Source organism: Phaenicophaeus curvirostris, assembly GCF_032191515.1.
Source record: "Phaenicophaeus curvirostris isolate KB17595 chromosome W unlocalized genomic scaffold, BPBGC_Pcur_1.0 scaffold_35, whole genome shotgun sequence".
NCBI classification, from domain to species: Eukaryota; Metazoa; Chordata; class Aves; order Cuculiformes; family Cuculidae; genus Phaenicophaeus; species Phaenicophaeus curvirostris.
In genome coordinates, this window is record NW_027206664.1 from 663,645 (window position 1) to 683,654 (window position 20,010).

Sequence of the window (20,010 nt, forward strand, 5' to 3'; positions counted from 1 at the left end):
AGGGTGTCGGAGGGAGAGGAGCAGAGCAGAGTTTCCAAAGGCTCAGTCCGTGCCCAGCTGCAGGACTGACATAAAACCCAGAGACAGCCACGTCCCTTGGGCGGGCAGAGCCAGGTCACCAGTGCAGGCGCAGCCACGACACTCTCGGTGCTCACAAGCACAGCCGTGGTCAAGGATCCCCTGAGCGCTGGCATGGCCCCTCTGTCCCCCGGTGCCCCTGCCTGGATCCCAGCCCTCTCGCCCACCCCACGGGTCCCCTGCTCGCTGGCTGCTCCGTCCCGGTGCTCCCTGCAAACAAGCAGCCCTCACGCCTTTCTCCCACAGGCACCCCACGCTCGCCCATCTCCCCAGGGGCCGGCACGGACCCTCTGCCACCTGACAGCCCAGCGCGGACCCCAGCCCTCTAGAGCCCAGCTGGCCAGACTGAGGCTGCTGCTGACTGCACACGCTCAGCCCATCCCACCAGTTCTGGGCAAGGGGCAGACCCTCACAGAGCCTCTCGCTCGCCTCACTCAGCCTGGGGCCCCGCACGAGGTGGGTTTTTGAGAAACACCGACCCTGACTCGCTCCAGGAGCTGCACTGGGACCCACACCTGTCCCTGACACAACAAGCCAGGGCTCCGTACACACTCTGCTTGACTTCACCACCTGGCAGGATGAGGCTCCCATGATCCAAGAGGAGGTGGTCAGAGCCTTGCTAGCCCGACTAGACCCACAAGTCTATGGGGCTGGATGGGATTCATCCAAGGGTATTGAAGGAGCTGGTAGATGTGCTGGCCAAACCCCTTTCCATCATCTTCCAACAGTCCTGGAAGACTGGGGAAGTCCCACTGGACTGGAGGCTGATGTTGTGCCCATCTACAGGAAGGGTCGCAGGGAGGATCCAGGGAACTACAGGCCTGTCAGTCTGACCTCAGTGCCAGGGAAAGTCATGGAACAGGTGATCTTGAGAGCTATCATGAAGCACATGCAAGAGAACCGGGTGATCAGGCCCAGTCCACATGGGTTCACAAAAGGCAGGTCTTACCAAACTAACCTGATCACCTTCTATGACAAAGTGACTCGGCTGCTGGATGAGGGAAAGGCTGTGGATGGATCTTCCTGGACATCAGAAAAGCCTTTGACACAGTCTCTCCCAGCATTCTGCTTCAGAAACTGTCACCTCTGGCCTGGACAGGCGCACACTCTCCTGGGTGGAAAACTGGTTGGATGGAGGGCCCAGAGAGTGGTGGGAGATGGAGTTAACTCCAGCTGGAGGCCAGTGACAAGTGGTGTCCCCAGGGCTCAGTGCTGGGTCCAGCCCTGTTCAGTGTCTGTATCAATGACCTGGATGAAGGCATCGAGTGCACCCTTAGCAAGTTTGCGGATGACACTAAGCTGGGTGGAAGCGTGGATCTGCTGGAGGGTCGGGAGGCTCCAAAGGGATCTGAACAGGATGGACCGCTGGGCAGAGTCAAATGGGATGAGGTTTAACAAGGCCAAGTGCCAGGTCCTGCACTTGGGGCACAACCAAAAAACCCCTCCTAGGGTGAAGGAATCAAGTTTGCAGCAAGCTCTGGGGTGAAGCACTCCAGCTCCCAGCATACTGTGGGCTGAGGAACTGAATCTTCTGCCGCACTGTAACGGAGAAGCACTCCAGGTCCCAGTGTGACGTGTGGTTAGGACTCCAACTCCCACTATTACACGGGCTGAAGGAATCTTCCTGGATGGAATTTTTTCAGACTTTGATTCTGAAGCATGTTACAGCTTGTTGAGGTGGATCACAGATTTAAAATAGCTGCTATCTAGTCATCAGTTGATTAACCATTTATTCATCCATTGATTAACAAAGCAATTCAGAGCTATTCAACAAGACTTGCTCTACCTAAATCTATAACCTCACTTCAGATCCAAAATGGGCAAGGTTGTCTGCTCTGCCCCTCAAGCCTTTCCAGCCCACGGGAACTGCAGGAGCTCCCGCATCAATTTAAAGAATGCCACCAGCTTCCGGTACAGGAACGGAGAGGGCGTAGCGCTGGCGGCCCGCGTTGGCTTCTGAAGGGTCGCTGAGGTGAGCACTGGCGATGGGGTTGGCGCAGGCCTTCCTGCTGGCTGCAGCTCCGTCTGTTCCAGGATCCAGTTGAAGAAATGCCGAGTAGAGACGTAGACCCCTGGCCGGCGGACTCTGGCGCAGCCTCTGCCCCAGCTGGTCACTCCCACCAGCCAGAAGAGCTCAGCCTGTGGATCCCGGCAGACGAGAGGACCGCCACTGTCTCCCTGCAGCGGAGGAGAGAGGATGAAGGGGACGTTGGGGTCTCTGTGGGCACGAGGCCTGGCTCCTGCTCTCTCCCAGCAGCTCCAGAGCGGTGTTCCCTGTGCAGAAGGCTCCACTCCGGTGCTGGAGCCGTCGAGACCTGGTCTGGGAGGGGGGTTTGGGCAGCCGTGCCGGGGCTGCCTGCGCTGCTGGGTCTCATCTCCCGCTCCTACCTGGCAGGTGTCGATGCCGCCCTGCGGATATCCTGCGCACAGGTTGTGCTGGTGGATGGCCCCGCGGTACCGGCCACTGCCGTTGCAGACGTGGGTGTCGATGAGGAGGCATTTGCAGTGACTGATGCTTGAAGTATCTCCTCAGTTTCCTCCATTCACGTTCCACCTGCATGTCAAAGAGAGAAAAGGTCACAAAAACCCACCAGCAAACAAGGAGCAAGAGGGAAAGCAACAAGCAGAGGCCTCCAAAGTGACTCCAAAGCGCTGGCTGGGGACACGTGTTGTGTTCTGGCAATGTCAGGCTTTGCAGAGGCAGAAAAAGCTTCTTTTACCTGCTTAAGCATCCTCTTCAGCTCAGCATTGAACTCCTTCAACTCGGTCTTCTCTTCTTCCACCTTTGCAATAGTTCCCTGCAGACATTCCAGCTGCTGCAAGAGGAAGCTCTTCTCTGAGAGCCAGGACTGCTGCTCCCCTTCTGCAATAGCCTGCGGGGTATTCAGAGAGGAAACTACGTGAGCTGGTACTACAGAAAGGATGGGGGGCTAGAATCAACACATCGGGGACAGTGAATGGACTCAGGAATGGACAGTACTAAATTCCAAGTTTTCCTTCTCTTCCGAGAGTGTTCTTCTCTCTAGGAGAGACCTCTACTGCCTAGAGTTTTCCCTGTACCATCCTCTAGAAACCCTCTGTTCCCTCCCAAAGGAGTCATGGACAGATCACCAGCTGTCTTTCTGTGTCTGATATCAGGACTAGTTTTCCCATGCCTGTTTAGCTGGATCTGCACTTTTATTTCTCAAATATCTCTATTTTCTCCTCACTGTCTTCTCTCAGACGGGTGATACAGCTTTCTGCTATTAGTAAACTTTGTCTTCTCAGCCTTTACTCCAGATGCAGATTACACAAATAATTGCCACATAAATAGAGACAAGTTTGAAAATGAATTTGACTTAAGCATCAACGGCAGAAATCTTCAGAATTTAGGAAAATAACCACTCTGAGTCATAACCAAGTTTTATATGGCTATGGCCCCTTTTCCTGCTTATTCAGAAGAATGCAACTGCAGAAGTTAAACCAAAAAAACAACCACTGTTATAAATGTTCTTCTGCTCTTGTAGTTGTCTGTAGTCTCTCCGCACAGTCCGTGATACTGGTCATCTCTCTTTTTGGACTGTCTTCTCCTACTTCAGGTGATGCAGCAGGTGATTACCCCGCTAATTCAGCTATATAGGGCCTGGCAGGAAAGCAGAAGTCTGGGAAACAAGGAATAAGGAGTGGAAGGAAGGGGAAAATGAGGCAGACTTAGTCAGCGTTCACGTACTCTGCATCTGGTCAGATTTGGATTGAACCTGCACAACCAGCCTTCCACTTGAAAAAAGATTGCTCCTTAGATTATTAACAGAAGGCCAAAAAACACGTAAGAAATGGCCCCTCACAGCATCTGCCAGACCCACCAGGACATCCCCTCCTTGTACCTCAGTGTTCTCGACCTTCCTTTCCAAAGTTGCCACCTCTTGCTGGAGACTCCTGCCCTTCTCTAGAATAGCGGCCTCTTCCTGCAGCACAGCTTGCATAGTGGTCTGACATTCTGCCATCTGCGACTCTGCAGCAGTAAAAGTGAAGGAGAAAGTGAAAAATAAAGCAAAATCAAACAGATTTGCATCCTGCAGAGAAACTATTTTCTTATCTGCCTGTCTGTGTTTTCCAGGCCCTAAGCCCACAGAACTTTCAAAGCAGACGTAAGTAAAGGAAACTTGCCGGCAGAGAAAAGAAGAATGAAAGTGGCAAGGTTCAGAAGGCTATGAGAATGTGTTGGCTCTTCTGCTTGTTGAAAACCAGGGCTGAGGGCATGGCAGCACATCACCCACAGTGTTAGAAGCAGGTAGAACCAACAGTGACGAAACAAGGACAGAGAGAGCAGGTGAGGGTCAGATCTAGTGTCCTACAGGAAAAGGAAAAAGAAGCAAAAGTGAAAACTAACTGTGACATTCCCAGTGGGACCAGGAAGACCTGAGAGACGTTAGAGACAAAGAGCAGATGTCAATGTTATTATTGAAAATGCACTTTGGTATCTGTCCAGAAAAATGCCGGGGAACACCTTGTGCACTAGCGAAAAAAGAAAGGAAATATCCAGTGATACCAGGACAACAGCAAGGCAGGAACAAGAAAGCATTGCACCGGCTTTCCGCAGGCTGGTGCTTTTAAAAAGCATCCAGAGAAGGACACTGTGAAGGTATCCAGCTACACCTACTTAGCAGTGAGGTGTGACCCGAAAGGCACCCTCCCTGCACGTGTACGACCAGCAGCACAGCGAGATGCGCTGCCAGCCACTGGAACGTTCGCTATGAAAAGTCTTCCCATCTCGGGACACTGCACTGTTCCTTTGCCTGGTATCAGAGATCCCCGCTGCTGAGACAGGATCGGGTCAGTGGGTTGGTAAGGAGAAGCTCTACCTTCTTGGCTTTGAGCAAGCTGTTTGTGCAGCTCTTGGTTCTGGGCACTGAAATGGTCCTTCTCAGCCTGCGTCTTGCTCAGCTCCAGCTCAGAGTCCTCTATCTTATTCCTTGCATCGTTCCGGAAGAGGGAAGAAGAGATGTCTCGCCTCACAGAACTACTGCTGGCAGAAGACAGACGGGTACAATCATAGAATCGTGGAACAGATTGGGTTGGACCTTAAAAAATCATCCCCTTCCAACCCCCTACCATGGGCAGGAACACTCCCACTGGATCGTTCTCCTTCTCTCCCACCAGGGCTTGGCTTGGCCCGGCAGCGGCATCGCTGTGCTGTTCCCCTCCCACCCTGCTCTGGGGGGCAGCTCATTCCCACCTCCCCGGACGCAGATCACAGAACCATAGAATCCCCAGGTTGGAAAGGACCCACCGGACCATCGAGTCCGACCGTTCCCATCAGTCACTAACCCGTGTCCCTCAGCGCCTCGTCCACTCAGCCTCCCCTGGTGGAGCCTGAGGCCCTTCCCTCTCCTCACGCGTTGACTACAACTCCCGGCATGCCCCGCGGCGGACCTTAACTGCCGGATCCCGTGGCGAACTACAATTCCCGGCTTGCCCCGCGGCGCTTCCGGTCACCGCACCGGAAGCCTGTGTCTCCGCTCCCGGGGCGGAGGGTCCCGCGGCGGGCGGTGCTGGGCGCGCTCGTTGCGGCGGCGCCGTGGGGCCTCGGGGCTGGTTCCTCCCCTCGGTTCTGGGGCTCCGGCCCTACGGGGAGCGGCCTCCGCCCGGCCCGGCTTCGTGCTGCTGCTGCTGGCGGGCGGCCTGGGCTTCGGGGCCCTGGGGTGTTCCGGGCACCCGTCCTCCGCCGCGCCTGGACCGGCTGGGGCCCGCGGGCTGCGCTTCCCCGCCTGGTACAGCAGCTCCGCCGCCTGCAGCCCCTCCTGGTGCGGCCCTGGGGCGGGAGGAGCCGGGCCCCCTCTCCTCCCTCTTCCCCGACCTCGTCCTCATCCCCCCCTCCTTCTCTGCCCTCGTCCCCCCCTCTCTCTCTACCCTCGTTCCCCTTCCCGCCTCGTCCCTGCTCTCTCCTCATCCCCCTGTCTCACGTTGTCCCCTCTCTGCCCTTGTCCCCTCCTTTTACCTCATCCCCCTTCTCGCCTCATCTCCCCTCTCACCTTGTCCCCCTTTCTTGCCTCATCCCCCCATCTCTCCCCGTCCCCCCCGTCCTGCCCTTCTCTGCCCTCCTGGCCCCTCACGCCTGCCCCGTCTCCTCTCTCCCCAGCGCAGCCCTGCTGACCGGCCCCTTCCAGACGCGCTCCGGGATCTACCCCGGCGTCTTCAACCCGGACTCGCAGGGGCTGCCGCTGGCGGAGGTCGCCGTATCCGAGCTGCTGAAGGCCGAGGGCTACGCCACGGCCATGGTGGGCAAGTGGCACCTCAGCTTGGGCCAGAATGGCTCCTTCCTTCCCACCCACCAGGGCTTCGACCACTTCCTTGGGGTGCCCGACTCCCACGACCAGGTGAGGAGCTGGTGGGCATCGAGCGGGAATGGGGAGAGAGCTTGAAGGGATGAGGGAAAGGCTGTGGATGTGGTCTTCCTGGACTTCAGCAAAGCCTTTGACACAGTTTCTCACAGCGTTCTGCTTGAGAAACTGTCAGCCTCTGGCCTGGACAGGCGCACACTCTCCTGGGTGGAAAACTGGTTGGCTGGCCGGGCCCAGAGAGTGGTGGTAAATGGTGTGAAATCCAGCTGGAGGCCAGTGACAAGTGGGGTTCCCCAGGGCTCGGTGCTGGGTCCAGCCCTGTTCAATGTCTTTATCACTGACCTGGATGAAGGCTTTGAGCGCACCCTGAGCAAGTTTGGAGATGACACTGAGCTGGGTGGAAGTGTGGATCTGCTGGAGGGTCGGGAGGCTCCAAAGGGATTTGAACAGGCTGGACCGCTGGGCTGAGACCAACAAAGCTAAATCCTATGATTCCATGAAGGACAAAATGTTCTTTGTTCTCTCCAGGGCCCCTGCCAGAATCTCACGTGCTTCCCACCCGACACCAAGTGCTTTGGGAGCTGTGACCAAGGTGTGGTGCCAGTCCCGCTCCTCTGCAGCCAGAGCATCGTGCAGCAGCCCATCTCTTTCCCTGTTCTGGTGCCGCTCTACAACAAATTCTCCTGGGACTTCATCGCCAACTGTGCCTGACGAGGCGTCCCCTTCCTGCTCTACCAAGCATCCCACGTAGGAGATGGGGACGTTGCTCTGGGCTGAGGGGAAGGGGGAAGCCTTTGTTCTGTGGGGAGGGACCAGGCTGGTCTCAAGACCGTGTTGGATGGGGCCTTGGGAAGCCTGGTCCAATGAGAGGTGTCCCTGCCCATCACAGGGGGTTTGGAACTAGATCATCTTTAAGGTCCCTTCCAACCCAAACCATTCTATGAGAGCAGGGCAGCACCTCAGCTCCCGCAGTCCCCCTCTATTCCTCTCTTGTGAGATCTCGGCTGGAGGCTAGGATCCACTTCTGGAATCCTCAACATGAGAAGGAGATGGAGCTGTTGGAACAGGTCCAGAGGAGGCTAAAAAGGTGATCAGAGGGCTGGAGAACCTCCCGTACGAGGAGAGGCTGAGAGAGTTGGGGTTGTTCAGCCTGGAGAAGAGAAGGCTCTGAGGAGACCTTAGAGCGACCTTCCAGTACCTGAAGGGGCTCCAAGAAAGCTGGAGAGGGACTGTTCACAAAGGCTTGTGGGGGATAGGATGAAGGGGAATGGGGATAAACTGGAGAGGGGCAGATTTAGGCTTGATATAAGGAAGAATTTCTTCACCGTGAGGGTGGGGAGGCCCTGGAGCAGGTTTTCCAGGGAAGTTGTGGCTGCCCCATCCCTGGAGGTGTTCAAGGCCAGGTTGGATGGAGCCTTGGGCAGCCTGATCCAGTGGGAGGTGTCCCTGCCCATGGCAGGGGGGTTGGAACTGGATGACTTTGAGATCCCTTCCAACCCAAACTCTTCTATGGTTCTGTCACTGTGCTGAGCAGCCAGGATGAGGTGCTGAGGGACATGGGTTAGTGATTGATGGGAATGGTTGGACTCGATGATCCGGTGGGTCTCTTCCAACCTAGTTATTCTATGATTCTATCTCGTACCTCAGTGCTACCCAGAAGAGCCCAGCGTGGGCCCGCTGACAGGTGGAGGGTTGGTGCCCTGCTCTGTGCTGGGCTCTGGTGGCACAGAGATGCTCCATCTAGCTCTGCAGGATCCCACTGTGACCTTCCCTGACTCTGTGTCTCACCAGCATCCATCAGCTGAGGAGCAAGGTGTCAGAGGAGCACGAGGTCATCAAGAAGAAGGAGCTGGAGACTGGTCCCAAGGCCTCCTATGGCTACGGGGGCAAATTTGGAACAGAGCGAGACCGGATGGATAAGGTAACAATCATAGGAGGCTTCCTTGGGCCCTAGTGGGAAGATCTTTTCCTCACAAAGGATAGGAGCATCCCTGAATTGTGTCCTGGAGACCTTCCATGACTTCACAGATTTGCACATTCTAACCATCCCATAATCTGTATCTGCGATCTATTTGAACCCATGGGTGTAATTTATCTCTTCAGCTTCCACTCAAAGTTCCCCTTAGTGAAGAAGGACTTTCTTCTGGCTTGTTTAGAACCTGCTGCGTAACAATTAAATCTGGTGCCTTCCTACTTGTGCTTGGAGAACTAATGACTAATTCCCCCTCGAATTCTCCATTCCAGATCTCTATCATCTCCCCAGGGTGGAGCTGTACTTCATATTCCCTGTTCTCATATCAAGTCTTTTCTAATAATCCTCATTACGCTTCTTCCCATGCCTTTCAGCATTCAAGACTTCAATTTCTTCAACAGCAAGTAACAAGGAATAAGGGATAAGACATGAGAAAATGGCCTCAGGTTGCTCCAGGAGAGGTTTAGATTAGATATTAGGAAAAATTTCTTTACTGAAAGAGTGGGGAAGCGTTGGAAGAGGCTGCCTTGAGAAGCAGTGATGGAGTTTCCATCCCTGGAGGTGCTCAAGGCCAGGTTGGATGGGGTCTTAAGCAGCCTGGTGCAGTGGGAGGTGTCCCTGCCCATGGCAGGAGGGTTGGGACTGGATGATCTTTAAGGTCCCTTCCAACTCAGACCGTTTAATGATTCTATGATTGTATGCGCAGGACCTACTTTTTCAGGATGTGCTTTATCAGCTTCCCTGGGCGCTTCGTTCTTTTGATTAGCACAAAGTTTGCCCTGATGTTTGATTTAATATTATGAAATTTGGGCATTGGCAGAGGCTGACAGGGAGGTGGTTGAGTCACCATCCCTGGAGGAGTTTAAGGGACGGGTGGACGAGGTGCTGAGGGACATGGGTTAGTGATTGATGGGAATGGTTGGACTCGATGATCCGGTGGGTCCTTTCCAACCTGGTGATTCTATGACTCTTGCTTTGGCTTTACGTCCTTGCCTGGCTGCGCTCCCACTGTCTCCCCAAACACCCTTGCCATGTTACTTTTCTTCCTTGCCCTCTCGGCCTCCTCTGTCTCCTGCTGCCACAGTCCCCATGACTCACACTTGCTTTGTGCACCCATTCTAATAGACTCTCATCCTCCATGGTCCTGATGGTGCTTCCTACCATCCACTCTGCCCCTTCCAAACCCCATTTCCTAGCTTTTTCCTTTGCCCCTGCTGCTCTTCCTCCTCCTTGGAGCTCCTCCTCGGTGCTGCTCCCCATCTTCTCCCCCTTCCCTCACCAACCCCATGCTCAGGGCACCATTTCACTCCGTGCACCACCTCAGATTACTCCAAGGGCTTCGGTGGCCGCTACGGCATGGAGAAGGACAAGGTGGACAAAGCAGCTGTGGGTTTTGACTGCCAGAGCCAGGCGGAGAAGCACGACTCTCAGAAAGGTGAGCTGGGGGAGCCCAGTGCTGCAGGCAACGTCAGGACTGGAGCTTGGGACTCTTCTTAGTGGGGCCGTGGAGCACTTGGGGTTTCCATGAATGGTGGAAAAGCCACAGGGAGCTGTTGGTTGCTCAGTGCTTGGAGCAAGGGGATGGGACAGGTGAGGAAAGCCACTGGATGAAGAGGAGCAGCAGATTTCTATGGGCACAGGGATCTCCTGGGCAGTATAGAGACTATATGCCCAGAGAGGTGGTTGAGTCCCCTTCCCTGGAGGTGTTTAAGGGATGGGTGGATGAGGTGCTGAGGGACATGGGTTAGTGATTGATGGGAATGGTTGGGCTCGATGATCTGGTGGGTCTTTTCCAACCTGGTGATTCTATGATTCTATAGTCACCAAAGGGAGGGTGCAGGGAAACCCAGGTGGCTGCTCATAGCAGGTGGCATCCCAAAAAGCTATCACTGCAGCCACCAGTGGGGAAACCTGGACTTGCTCCATGTCTTTCTCTAAGTCCTGGGCAGGGAAAACTGTTACACCTGAGCTTCACAGTGCTGCTACTTCTCTCTTTCCCTCCCTTGTTTGTTCTGTTCCATGCCACGACCCGGATGCCTGCGGCTGAAGATTATTCTGTGGGCTTTGGTGGGAAGTTTGAGGTCCAGAGGGATCGTCAAGACAAGAGTGCCCTTGGCTGGGACCACCGGGAGGAACTTCAACCCCATGCATCCCAAACAGGTAGGACAATGCTGCCAGAGCACGATTTCCTTGGAGCACGCACAGACCTAGAGCCAGTGGTTCATACCTGAGAGAGTTCCTCCTGCTGAAAGCTGAATGTAGACACCACGTTGTGGAACCACCAAAACACAAGCATGAGCTTTTCCAGAGAAGGCACATGCTTGGATCAGTGGGGGATATTGAATGCAAGACCCTGAATCCAAGCTTCCTAGACCATATTGTGCTTTCTCAGATAGGTTCGTTCCTGGTTATAAGCTCATCGGACAGGTGAGTACATGGGAACCAAGCAAAGCAGGTTCTAGGAGCAGCTTGACTGGCTTCTCATCCCAGTTCCTGGAAGCAGATTTGCCAACGTCCAGCACTGAAACCTGTGCACTTCATAGAATCACGGAGTGGTTTGTGTTGGAAGAGACCTCAAACCCCATCCAGTTCCACCTCCTGCCATGAGCAGGGACACTTCCCGCTGGATCAGGTTGCTCAAAGCCCATCCAACCTGGCCTTTGAACACCTCCAGGGATGGGGTAAAAATTTCACTCAAAGGAATTAAGAATAAGCCTTAAAAGCTCTTGTCCATATAATTTTGCATCTGTTATCTCTGATTAGTTCCATGTGTGATAAGAGTAGAATCATAGAATTGCTTGGTTGGAAAAGACCTTTGAGATCATCAAGTCATAGAATCATAGAATAGTTCAGGTTGGAAGGGATCTTAAATATCATCCAGTTCCGAGCCCCTGACATGGGCAGGGACACCTCCCACTGGATCAGGCTGCTCAAAGCCCCATCTGACCTGACCTTGAACACCTCCAGGGATGGGGCAGCCACAACTTCACTGGACAACCTGGGCTGGTGCCTCATCAGTCTTATCGTGAAGTCCAACCTCTTTTTTTTTTTTTTCCCCATACAGACTATTCCAAGGGGTTTGGAGGCCGCTATGGGGTCCAGAAGGACAGGGTGGATAAGGTAAGACCGCATGCTGCAGCTTGAAATTGTTTCCTGCTCATCAATGCTCTTTGCGTTGCTACAAGGGAAGAAGCTTCCAAGCTGGAGATGTGATCCCAGTGCTGCGTGTGCACTACTGCAAGGGAAAGGGAACTCGTGTGGTTTAAATAGAAGAGGGTGTGGAGGAGTCCAGACTGGGGGGACAGATTTTTTTTCCGTTCTCAGCTGCTTTTGAACCATTCCACTCTCAGACTGAACCATCACCCACCTCTTTCTCTGGATCACTGAAGGCTGGATCCCACCTGCACTTTCCTTTTTGTATGAAAGTAGATAAAACCCCTTGATCCCACTTCTTTTTTGCTGCAAACGCCCCAGGGGTCATAGAATCATAGAATAGTTTGGGTTGGAAGGGACCTTAAAGCCCATCCCGTTCCAACACATCCAACTAGATCAGGCTGCCCAAGCCCCATCCAACCTGGCCTTCAACATCTCCAGGGATGGGGCAGCCACAGCTTCCCTGGGGAACCTCTACCAGGGCCTCACCACCCTCATCGTGAAGAATTTCTTCCTAATGACTAATCTAAACCTTCCCTCTTCCAATTTAAAGACATTCTCCTTCATCCTACCACTCCAGGCCCTTGTAAGAAGTCGCTCCCCAGCTTTCCTGGAGCCCCTTCAGATACTAGAAGGCTGCTCTAAGTTCTTCACAGAGCCTTGTCTTCTCCAGGCTGAACAACCCCAACTCTCTCTTCTTCATGATGAGGGTGGGGAGGCCCTGGCACAGGTTGCCCAGGGAAATTGTGGCTGCCCCCTCCCTGGAGGTGTTCTAGGCCAGGGTCCAGAGGAGGCCACAAAGTCAGTGGAGGGTTTAGAGGGAAGTTGTATGAGAAGCAGCTAAAATCACCTGGTCTGTTCAGCCTGGAGGAGGCTGAGGGGAGACCTTGTCATGGTCTAGAGCTTCCTCATGAGGGAAGAGGAGAAGCAGGCACTGAGCTCTTCTCTCTGGTGACTGTTGACAGGACACGGGGGAATGGCAGGAAGATGCCAGGGGAGGGTTAGTTTGGATATTAGGAAAAGGTTCTTCTCCCATAGGTGATGGAGCGCTGGAACAGCTGTCCAGGGAAGCCATCACGGCTCCAAGCCTGATAATATTCCAGAAGCATTTGGCCAACTCCCTCAGGCTCATGGTGTGAATGTTGGGGTTGTCCTGTGCAGGACCAGGAGTTGGACTGGATAGTCCTTGCAAGTCCCTTCCAACTCAGGACATTCCATGGTTCTGGCCTCTTCTCCCAAGTGACAGGGGACAGGATGAGAGGGAATGGCCTCAAGCTCCACCAGGGGAGGGTCAAGCTGGACATCAGGATGAAATATTTCATGGAAAGGGTGATTGGTCCCTGGCAGAGGCTGCCCAGGGAGGGGGTTGAGTCCCCTTCCCTGGAGGGGTTTAAGGGACGGGTGGACGAGGTGCTGAGGGACATGGGTTAGTGATTGATGGGAATGGTTGGACTCGATGATCCAGTGGGTCTTCTCCAACCTGGTGATTCTGTGATTCTACGATCTCAGCACTGTCCTTGCCTATCAAGCTAGACCATTCTTTTGCTTCCCCTTGCAGAGTGCTGCTGGCTTTAATGAGATGGCAGCTGCCACCTCCTCATATGAGAAAACGAGACCAGTGGAGGCAGGTGAGACAACTGATAACCAACCCTGGGCTTGGTGGGAAGCTGTGAGCCCCGTGGTCCCCCTGTGGCACGTGCTGTGGTGGGATATGGATTAACTTGCTTGGAGGGGCAGAAGAAGGTGGTTGAGCTGCATGTTTCTCCGGGAGAGGCAGAGATCTGGGTTTCTCCTGGATGCTTGGTGGAAGGCAGCCACTGCACAGGCTTGATCAGCTGTCTTCTCCACAGGAGCTTCCAGCGGCCCCGGCAGCCTGCGATCACGCTTTGAGAACATGGCTAAGTTAGCAGAGGAGGAGAGCAGAAGGCAGGCGGAGGAGGAGCGAGTGAGGCGTCAGGCTCAGGGAGAGCGAGCCAGCTTGGTGGAAGGTGAGCCATGGCCATCCTGCGGTGTCCTCTAAGGCTTGTGAAGCAGACTTTTCCTTTCAGCTCCATCTCCTTCCACCTGGTCTCTTTACAGTAACCTCCTGCCTGAAGTGCTTCCCTGCAACTGCCAGGGTCTTTGCTCCTCTGCTTCTCTCTTGTGAGTCCTCATCTGGAGGACTGTGTCTAGTTCTGGAATCCTCAACAGAAGAAGGAGATGGAGCTGTTGGAACTGGTCCAGAGGAAGACTACAAGGATGATGTGAGGGCTGGAGCATCTTCCATATGAGGACAGGCTAACAGAGTTGGGGTTGTTCAGCCTGGAGAGGAGAAGGCTCCAAGGAGCCCTCGTACTAACCTTCCAGTACTTGAAGGGGCTCCAGGAAAGCTGGGGAGGGACTGTTCCCAAGGGCTTGGAGTGATAGGACGAGGAGCAACGGGGATAAACTGGAGAGGGGCAGAGTTAGACTGGACATCAGGAAGAATTTCTTCACCATGAGGGTGGGGAGGCCCTGGCGCAGGTTGTCCAAGGATGCTGTGGCTGCCCCATCCCTGGAGGCGTTCAAGGCCAGGTTAAATGAGGCTTTGAGCAGCCTGATCCAGTGGGAGGTGTCCCTGCCCATGGCAGCGGGGTTGGAATTGGATGATCTTTAATGTCCTTTCCAACCCAGACTATTCTCTGATTCTCTGATTCTCTTGAACTTCACAGTTGTCACCAGATTTTCCCTTCCAGCACACAGTCAAGGATGTGCCCTCACCTAGCCATGGTCTCCTGCGCTTTAGCCTAGGCTCCCTCTTGCCTCTAGTATCACAGAATCATAGAGTCACCAGGTTGGAAGAGACCCACCAGATCATCGAGTCCAACCATTCCCATCAGTCACTAACCCATGTCCCTCAGCACCTCGTCCACCCGTCCCTTAAACCCCTCCAGGGAAGGTGACTCAACCCCCTCCCTGGGCAGCCTCTGCCAGGGACCAATCACCCTTTCCGGGAAAATTTTTTTCCTAATGTTCAGTCTGCATGGTTGTACTGGATGATCTTAGAGGCTTTTTTCCAACCTTAATGATTCCATTGCTCTGGACCTCATTCAAAAGTCCTATTTCTCCCAAGTCAGAGGCGATAGGATGAGAGGAAATGGCCTCAAGTTGTGCCAGGGGATGCTTAGATTGGATATTAGGAAAAAATTATTTCTAGAAAGAGTGGTGAAGTGTTGGAAGAGGCTGCCCAGGGAAGCGGTGGAGTCACCATCCTTGGAGGTGTTCAAAAAAATAGATGTGGTGCTTTGGGACATGGTTTAGTAGACACCATGGGGTTGTGTGGATGGTTGGACTTGATGATCTTCGAGGTCTTTTCCAACCATTATGATTCTATGATTCTGTGAAGGGATTGAGGCAATCTCAACTTCTTTTCCAGCAGGAAATCCCACAAAGAGAGAAGGACCGCACAGAGGCAGCGCTGCCCACCGTGCCAGCAAGGAGAGCTGAGCAAGAGAGACCTACGTCATGGGGACTGCAGGTACCGAGGGGGGCTGAGGAGAGCCAGAAAGGGAGCAGGCAGAGGGCACTGTGATTTACAGGTTGTCCTGCTGAAGGAGGAAGCTTGGTGCAGCCGTGGCATGGGAGAGGCTTTGGAAGGATGAAGGAGAAGCATTGGGATGGCGATGGGATATGCCGCTGAAGGGAGTGGAGGAGTCTCCATCCCTACAGACCTTCAAAAACCACGTAGACGTGGCGTTTCAGGACATGATTTAGTAGACACAATGATGGTTGGACTTGATGGTCTTAGAGGTCTTTTCCACCCTTAACAATTCTGAATAGGCTGGACCACTGGGCTGAGACCAATGGGATAAGGTTTAACGAGGCCAAATGCCGGGTCCTGCAGTGGTGGGGGCACAACAGCCCTGGGCAGCTCCAGACTAGAAGTCTGGCTGGAAACTGCCTGGAGGAGAAGGACCTGGGGGGGTTGGTTGAACAGGAGCCAGCAGGGGCCCAGGTGGCCAAGGCCAGTGGCATCTTGGCTTGGATCAGACACGGCGTGGCCAGCAGGGCCAGGGAGGTTCTTCTCCCTCTGGACTCGGCCCTGGGGAGACCGCTCCTGGAATCCTGGGGTCAGTTCTGGGCCCCTTACCACAAGAAGGATGTTGAGGCTCTGGAGTGAGTCCAGAGAAGAGCAACAGAGCTGGGGAAGGGGCTGGAGAACAGGCCTTATGAGGAACGGCTGAGAGAGCTGGGGTTGTTTAGCCTGGAGAAGAGGAGGCTGAGGGGAGACCTCATTGCTCTCTGCAACTACCTGAAAGGAGGTTGTGGAGAGGAGGGTGCTGGCCTCTTCTCCCAAGTGACAGGGGACAGGACGAGAGGGAATGGCCTCAAGCTCCGCCAGGGGAGGGTCAGGCTGGACATCAGGATGAAATCTTTCCTGGAAAGGGTGATTGGTCCCTGGCAGAGGCTGCCCAGGGAGGGGGTTGAGTCCCCTTCCCTGGAGGGGTTTAAGGGACGGGTGGATGAGGTGCTGAGGGACGTGGGTTAGTGATTGATGGTAATGGTTGGACTCGATGATCCCATGGGTCTTTTCCAAACAGGTGATTCTATGATACTATAATAGGGCTCCACAGCACCTTGCGCTGCGAGATGGGCTCTTAGAGATGCACAGTGTGGTGGTGGGACAGTGAGCTGTAGCTAAGCATGTGGGAGAGGTTGAAATACGCAAGCCATGAGGGTCTTCACGGCAATCCCAGTTCAGCACCGACCTAATGGCTGAGCTGTTGCCACGTTGTGGGGAGGAGGATGTTCTATTTGTGTCATGGTAGCATGAAAGGCACCTGCAGTAGAGCGGGCTGTGGCAGAAGCTCTGTGGTCATGGGAGAGCTGCTTGCAGTGGATGCTTTGCAGGTGACCTTCCAGTCGCTTTCTCACTTTGTGGCAGGAGACAGAAAGGGAGGATGAGGAAACACCACCCGCTTTGCCATCAAGACCAGCAGATCTTGATGAAGAGCTCTCTACAAGAGGGTGCTGGACAACGTCAAAGCTCATACAAGGTGTGGGAGCTTTCTACTGCCATCCTGGCTTGGGTGGAGAGACACAAGGACACAGCTGATTGTGCAGCCGTGTCCCCAGGAGGAGAGGGCAGGCTCTGTCTGGGAGCAGCTGAGATACTCTCAGGGCCCCAGAGGTGTCACAAGGCTTCACCAGCACCAGAACTGGACCCCAGACCAACAGGAATTAGGGCTGCTTTGGTTTTGGAGGGCGAACCTGAAGGTGATTCTTGTGTCACTGCATCCCAGATAATCCTCCACATATCTCTCACTGATGTAAAAATTGTCACAGACATCACAGATGTAACAAATGTCACTGATGTCACCATTGTCACAGATGCCATAGTTGTCACAAATGTCACTGATATCACCATCATCAAAGATGTTACAGATGACACTGATGTCAGAAAAGTGACAGACGTCATCGATATCACTGATGTCACAATAGACACAGACAACATAGATGTCACTGCTTTAAAAATAGTCACAGACGAAATAAATGTCACTGATGTCACAATAGTCCTGATGTCACAATAATCCTAACCCTAATGACCCTAGTAACATGCTAGTATTCTATGGTGGTTACCTGTGATCTATGTCTTTGTTGGTAAAAATGCCAATAATGACTTTTGTACGTTCTTCTTACTAGTTCAAAAGAAAGGCCTGAGTTTTCTGGGCAAAAGACTTCTTCAAAGTCTCAGCATCTGAAAATGCTGAGGTTTTAGCTATTTAACTATAAAATGTGAAGTTACTGAATCTGAACTATGCTTACACTAGCTTATGGCAGGTGAATAAAATATGTATGGAAAGCTATGAACTAGGTGTAGGGCTTTCCACAAAACCAGTTTTCCTGTCTTTCATCATACGTGAAAGAAGAGAAGTCTCCAAATTGCACAGATATTTTACTGCTCTAGGAACTGCAGGGCATTTTGAAAGGCTAGAACACACTTAGCTTGATTTGTAGTCTAGCGAGTGTACAAGGTAATCACCAGGAAGGTCTGTGCATGGTCTCCATACTCAGTAAGATCTTTAGACATCTTACTAGACTAGAAGCAGCAGCGGTCAAGGGGAGGGCATTATATTGTAGAGGTAGAAACATGTTAGTCTGGGAATAAGTAATAAAGTGTTGTATGTTCTTCTCAAAAACGCCTCCTTTCAAGTTGCCTTGTCCTGTCTCTTTTCTCACTGGTCACTCTCTCAACACACCATGTTGCCTTCAGGGACGTGAAGGGTTTGGCCCCAGTCCGCAGAAGTCAAGGTCTCCATGTGCACTCAGCACAAACCAGCAAAATGACAACCTGGGGCTGCTCCGACAGCTGCACCGGCACCCAGGGCCACTCCAGTCAAACCAGTGCCCCAGAGCTCTTGGGGACCCCATGTCCCTTCCTCCCGCAGCTCAGACCAGGGCCAAGGGGCAGCAGGGCTGCAGGGAGCACACTTCACCTCCTTCTTCCCTCTGATACATACCCTCTGGGGATAACTGCAGCATTGAAGCTGTCAAAGTCACAATACCCGATTTCTCCTCCCCATATAGCACTGCTTGATTTTGGGAAGGGTTTTTTGGGATTTTGACTCCTCTGGTTCATGTGGATGATGCAGGTTGTGGCTCTGGCTTTCCTGGTGGAGCTGCTGGGAAAGGAGTGGTAAAGGCTGGAATCAGCTTCACAGCACCTCATCTACTTGAAGACTCCATCCCCAAACCCAGTTGGAGTGGAGGGACCCAATTGGCCACCGATTTGGGTGGCAATTAATAACCTGGGATTTCTGCCTCTGCCAAAGGACCAACAAAGGTTTGGTAGCACCGCCCCCCCACTTGCCGCCCCATCCGTGCCATATCTGGCCACTCGCCCCAGGGCTTTCTTGGCCGTGGAGATCAGGGATGTCACCAGCAGCTCTCCCCATCCCACTGGGTATCATAATTAAGACCAAAGGCCTGTTTTGAATCTGCAGTTAAGTTTTTGATTCAGTTCTAGCCAATCATTCTGAACAATTTAGAATTACTTTGTCGACCAACTGATGATTGAGTGTTAATAGATAGTAGCTAATTTACTTTTGTGATCCACCTCAATAAATTGAAAGTTGCTGCTAAATCAAAGTCTCAAGAATTTCCCTCTTTAGCCTGATGGCATGCTGGGAACCGGAGTCCTTTATCTGGCGGCATGCCTGGGGATGGATTCCTCCACACGCCTGCAGGGTTGCAGCTGGTGTCCTTCACTCCACAGCAGGCTGGGAGGTGGCCTTGTTCACCCCACGGCAGGCTGGGTGCTGGACTCCATCACCATGGAAAGGGTTTGGGTGGATCGGGTGGATCCCATCCTCACTGCAGTTTGGGTGCTGAGCGGAGAAAGGAAAAAGAAGGTGGCATTGGCCAAGAGAAGGGGCTGAGGGACAGGGAGGCCACGGGCGCTCAGAGAGCAGGAGCAGAGCAGGGCAGGGAAGGCTTGCTGAAGGATGGAGGGGAGGGGCAGTGGCTGAGATGCATCAGGGAGGAAAAGAAGCATTAGCAGAGGATGGTTTCTATCCATCGACCTCTGGGTTATGGGCCCGGCCCGCTCCCGCTGCGCCACTCTGCTCCCCCAGCCCTGCCGCTCGCCCCCTGGCTCTGCCAGCACCAGCGCTCCCCACGCTCCCCCTGCCCTCACAGCACCCACACCAACAACCACCTCTCAGCGCAGAACCGCACCGCCTGGGCAGGGCGAGGGCCTCGCTCCCTCCTTCTCCCACCTCTCCTGCCCAGCGCCTGCACGGGGACCATCTCTGCCAGCGCCCCAGCCGGCTCTGCGGGCACTGAAGGAGCCCTGGAGAGAGGGGGCAGCCGCGGCGCTTTGCAGACGCAGAGGAGCTGCTCTCCGGGGAGCTCAGGAGGGCCCAACCCTGCCCACAAATGCAGCTCCCTGGGGGCTGCGGCTCTAGAATTGGTGGCGACACCTTGCCCTGTGCCTGCGATGCTCCCCCGGCTCCCAGCGTGTCCTCGCTCCTGGTGCAGCCCGGCCCGGGAGTCAGGCAGAGCCTTCCTCTGGGTGCCCGAGCTGCTGCCGGGGCTGGAGGAGGCTCCCTGGCTTCCCCGGACAGGGTTGGGCGCTCAGCAGCCTCAGACCCTGCCAGGAGTCTCAGACCCGCTCCGGGCAGGCTGGGCTGGTGGATCCTGTTGGCGAAGGCGATGGGCGAGGCAGCAGCGCTGACGCCTCCGTGTTTGTGCTCGAGTCCTCGCGTTCCCCGTCCCATCCACGCCCCAGAGCCTGCAGAACCCGGCAGAGGAGACGCAGGGAGAGCAGCACAGGTGGGAGCGTGCAGAACCAACCAAGGCCGGGTGCAAGGTCCTACCTAATTCCAGTGCTTGACTTAAGGCGCTTATTCGGCTTTCTGGGCTGATGTTCCTGGGGGTAATGGTCTGGCCTCGATCACTTCTCTGGTGGTAGCCACTGCATATCCAGCCTTGCGATGTCCTTGCTTCATGAAGCTGCTTCTGTAATGA

At 54.1% G+C, this 20,010-nt stretch overlaps 1 protein-coding gene across 8 annotated transcripts; it reads left to right on the forward strand.

The window, feature by feature from the left end:
- Nucleotides 1–5,774: 5,774 nt before the first annotated feature.
- LOC138733830 (hematopoietic lineage cell-specific protein-like) lies at nucleotides 5,775–18,593 on the forward strand. Of its 8 annotated transcripts, XM_069881331.1 has the most exons (10): nucleotides 5,775–5,861; nucleotides 6,197–6,434; nucleotides 6,927–7,145; nucleotides 8,190–8,319; nucleotides 9,695–9,805; nucleotides 13,082–13,151; nucleotides 13,374–13,511; nucleotides 13,603–13,766; nucleotides 14,918–15,019; nucleotides 16,427–16,678. In XM_069881331.1, the coding sequence occupies exons 2-10, from the start codon at nucleotides 6,367–6,369 to the stop codon at nucleotides 16,595–16,597; spliced, it is 1,173 nt and encodes a 390-aa protein (XP_069737432.1). In that variant the 5' UTR covers nucleotides 5,775–5,861; nucleotides 6,197–6,366; the 3' UTR covers nucleotides 16,598–16,678. The 8 variants fall into 8 exon arrangements, with proteins under 8 accessions (XP_069737432.1, XP_069737429.1, XP_069737435.1 ...); XM_069881328.1 differs by lacking the exons at nucleotides 13,082–13,151; nucleotides 13,374–13,511; nucleotides 13,603–13,766 and adding exons at nucleotides 10,420–10,530; nucleotides 11,435–11,490 and having other exon boundaries at nucleotides 16,427–18,593; XM_069881334.1 differs by lacking the exon at nucleotides 13,603–13,766 and having other exon boundaries at nucleotides 16,427–16,510.
- The last annotated feature ends 1,417 nt before the right edge of the window (nucleotides 18,594–20,010 follow it).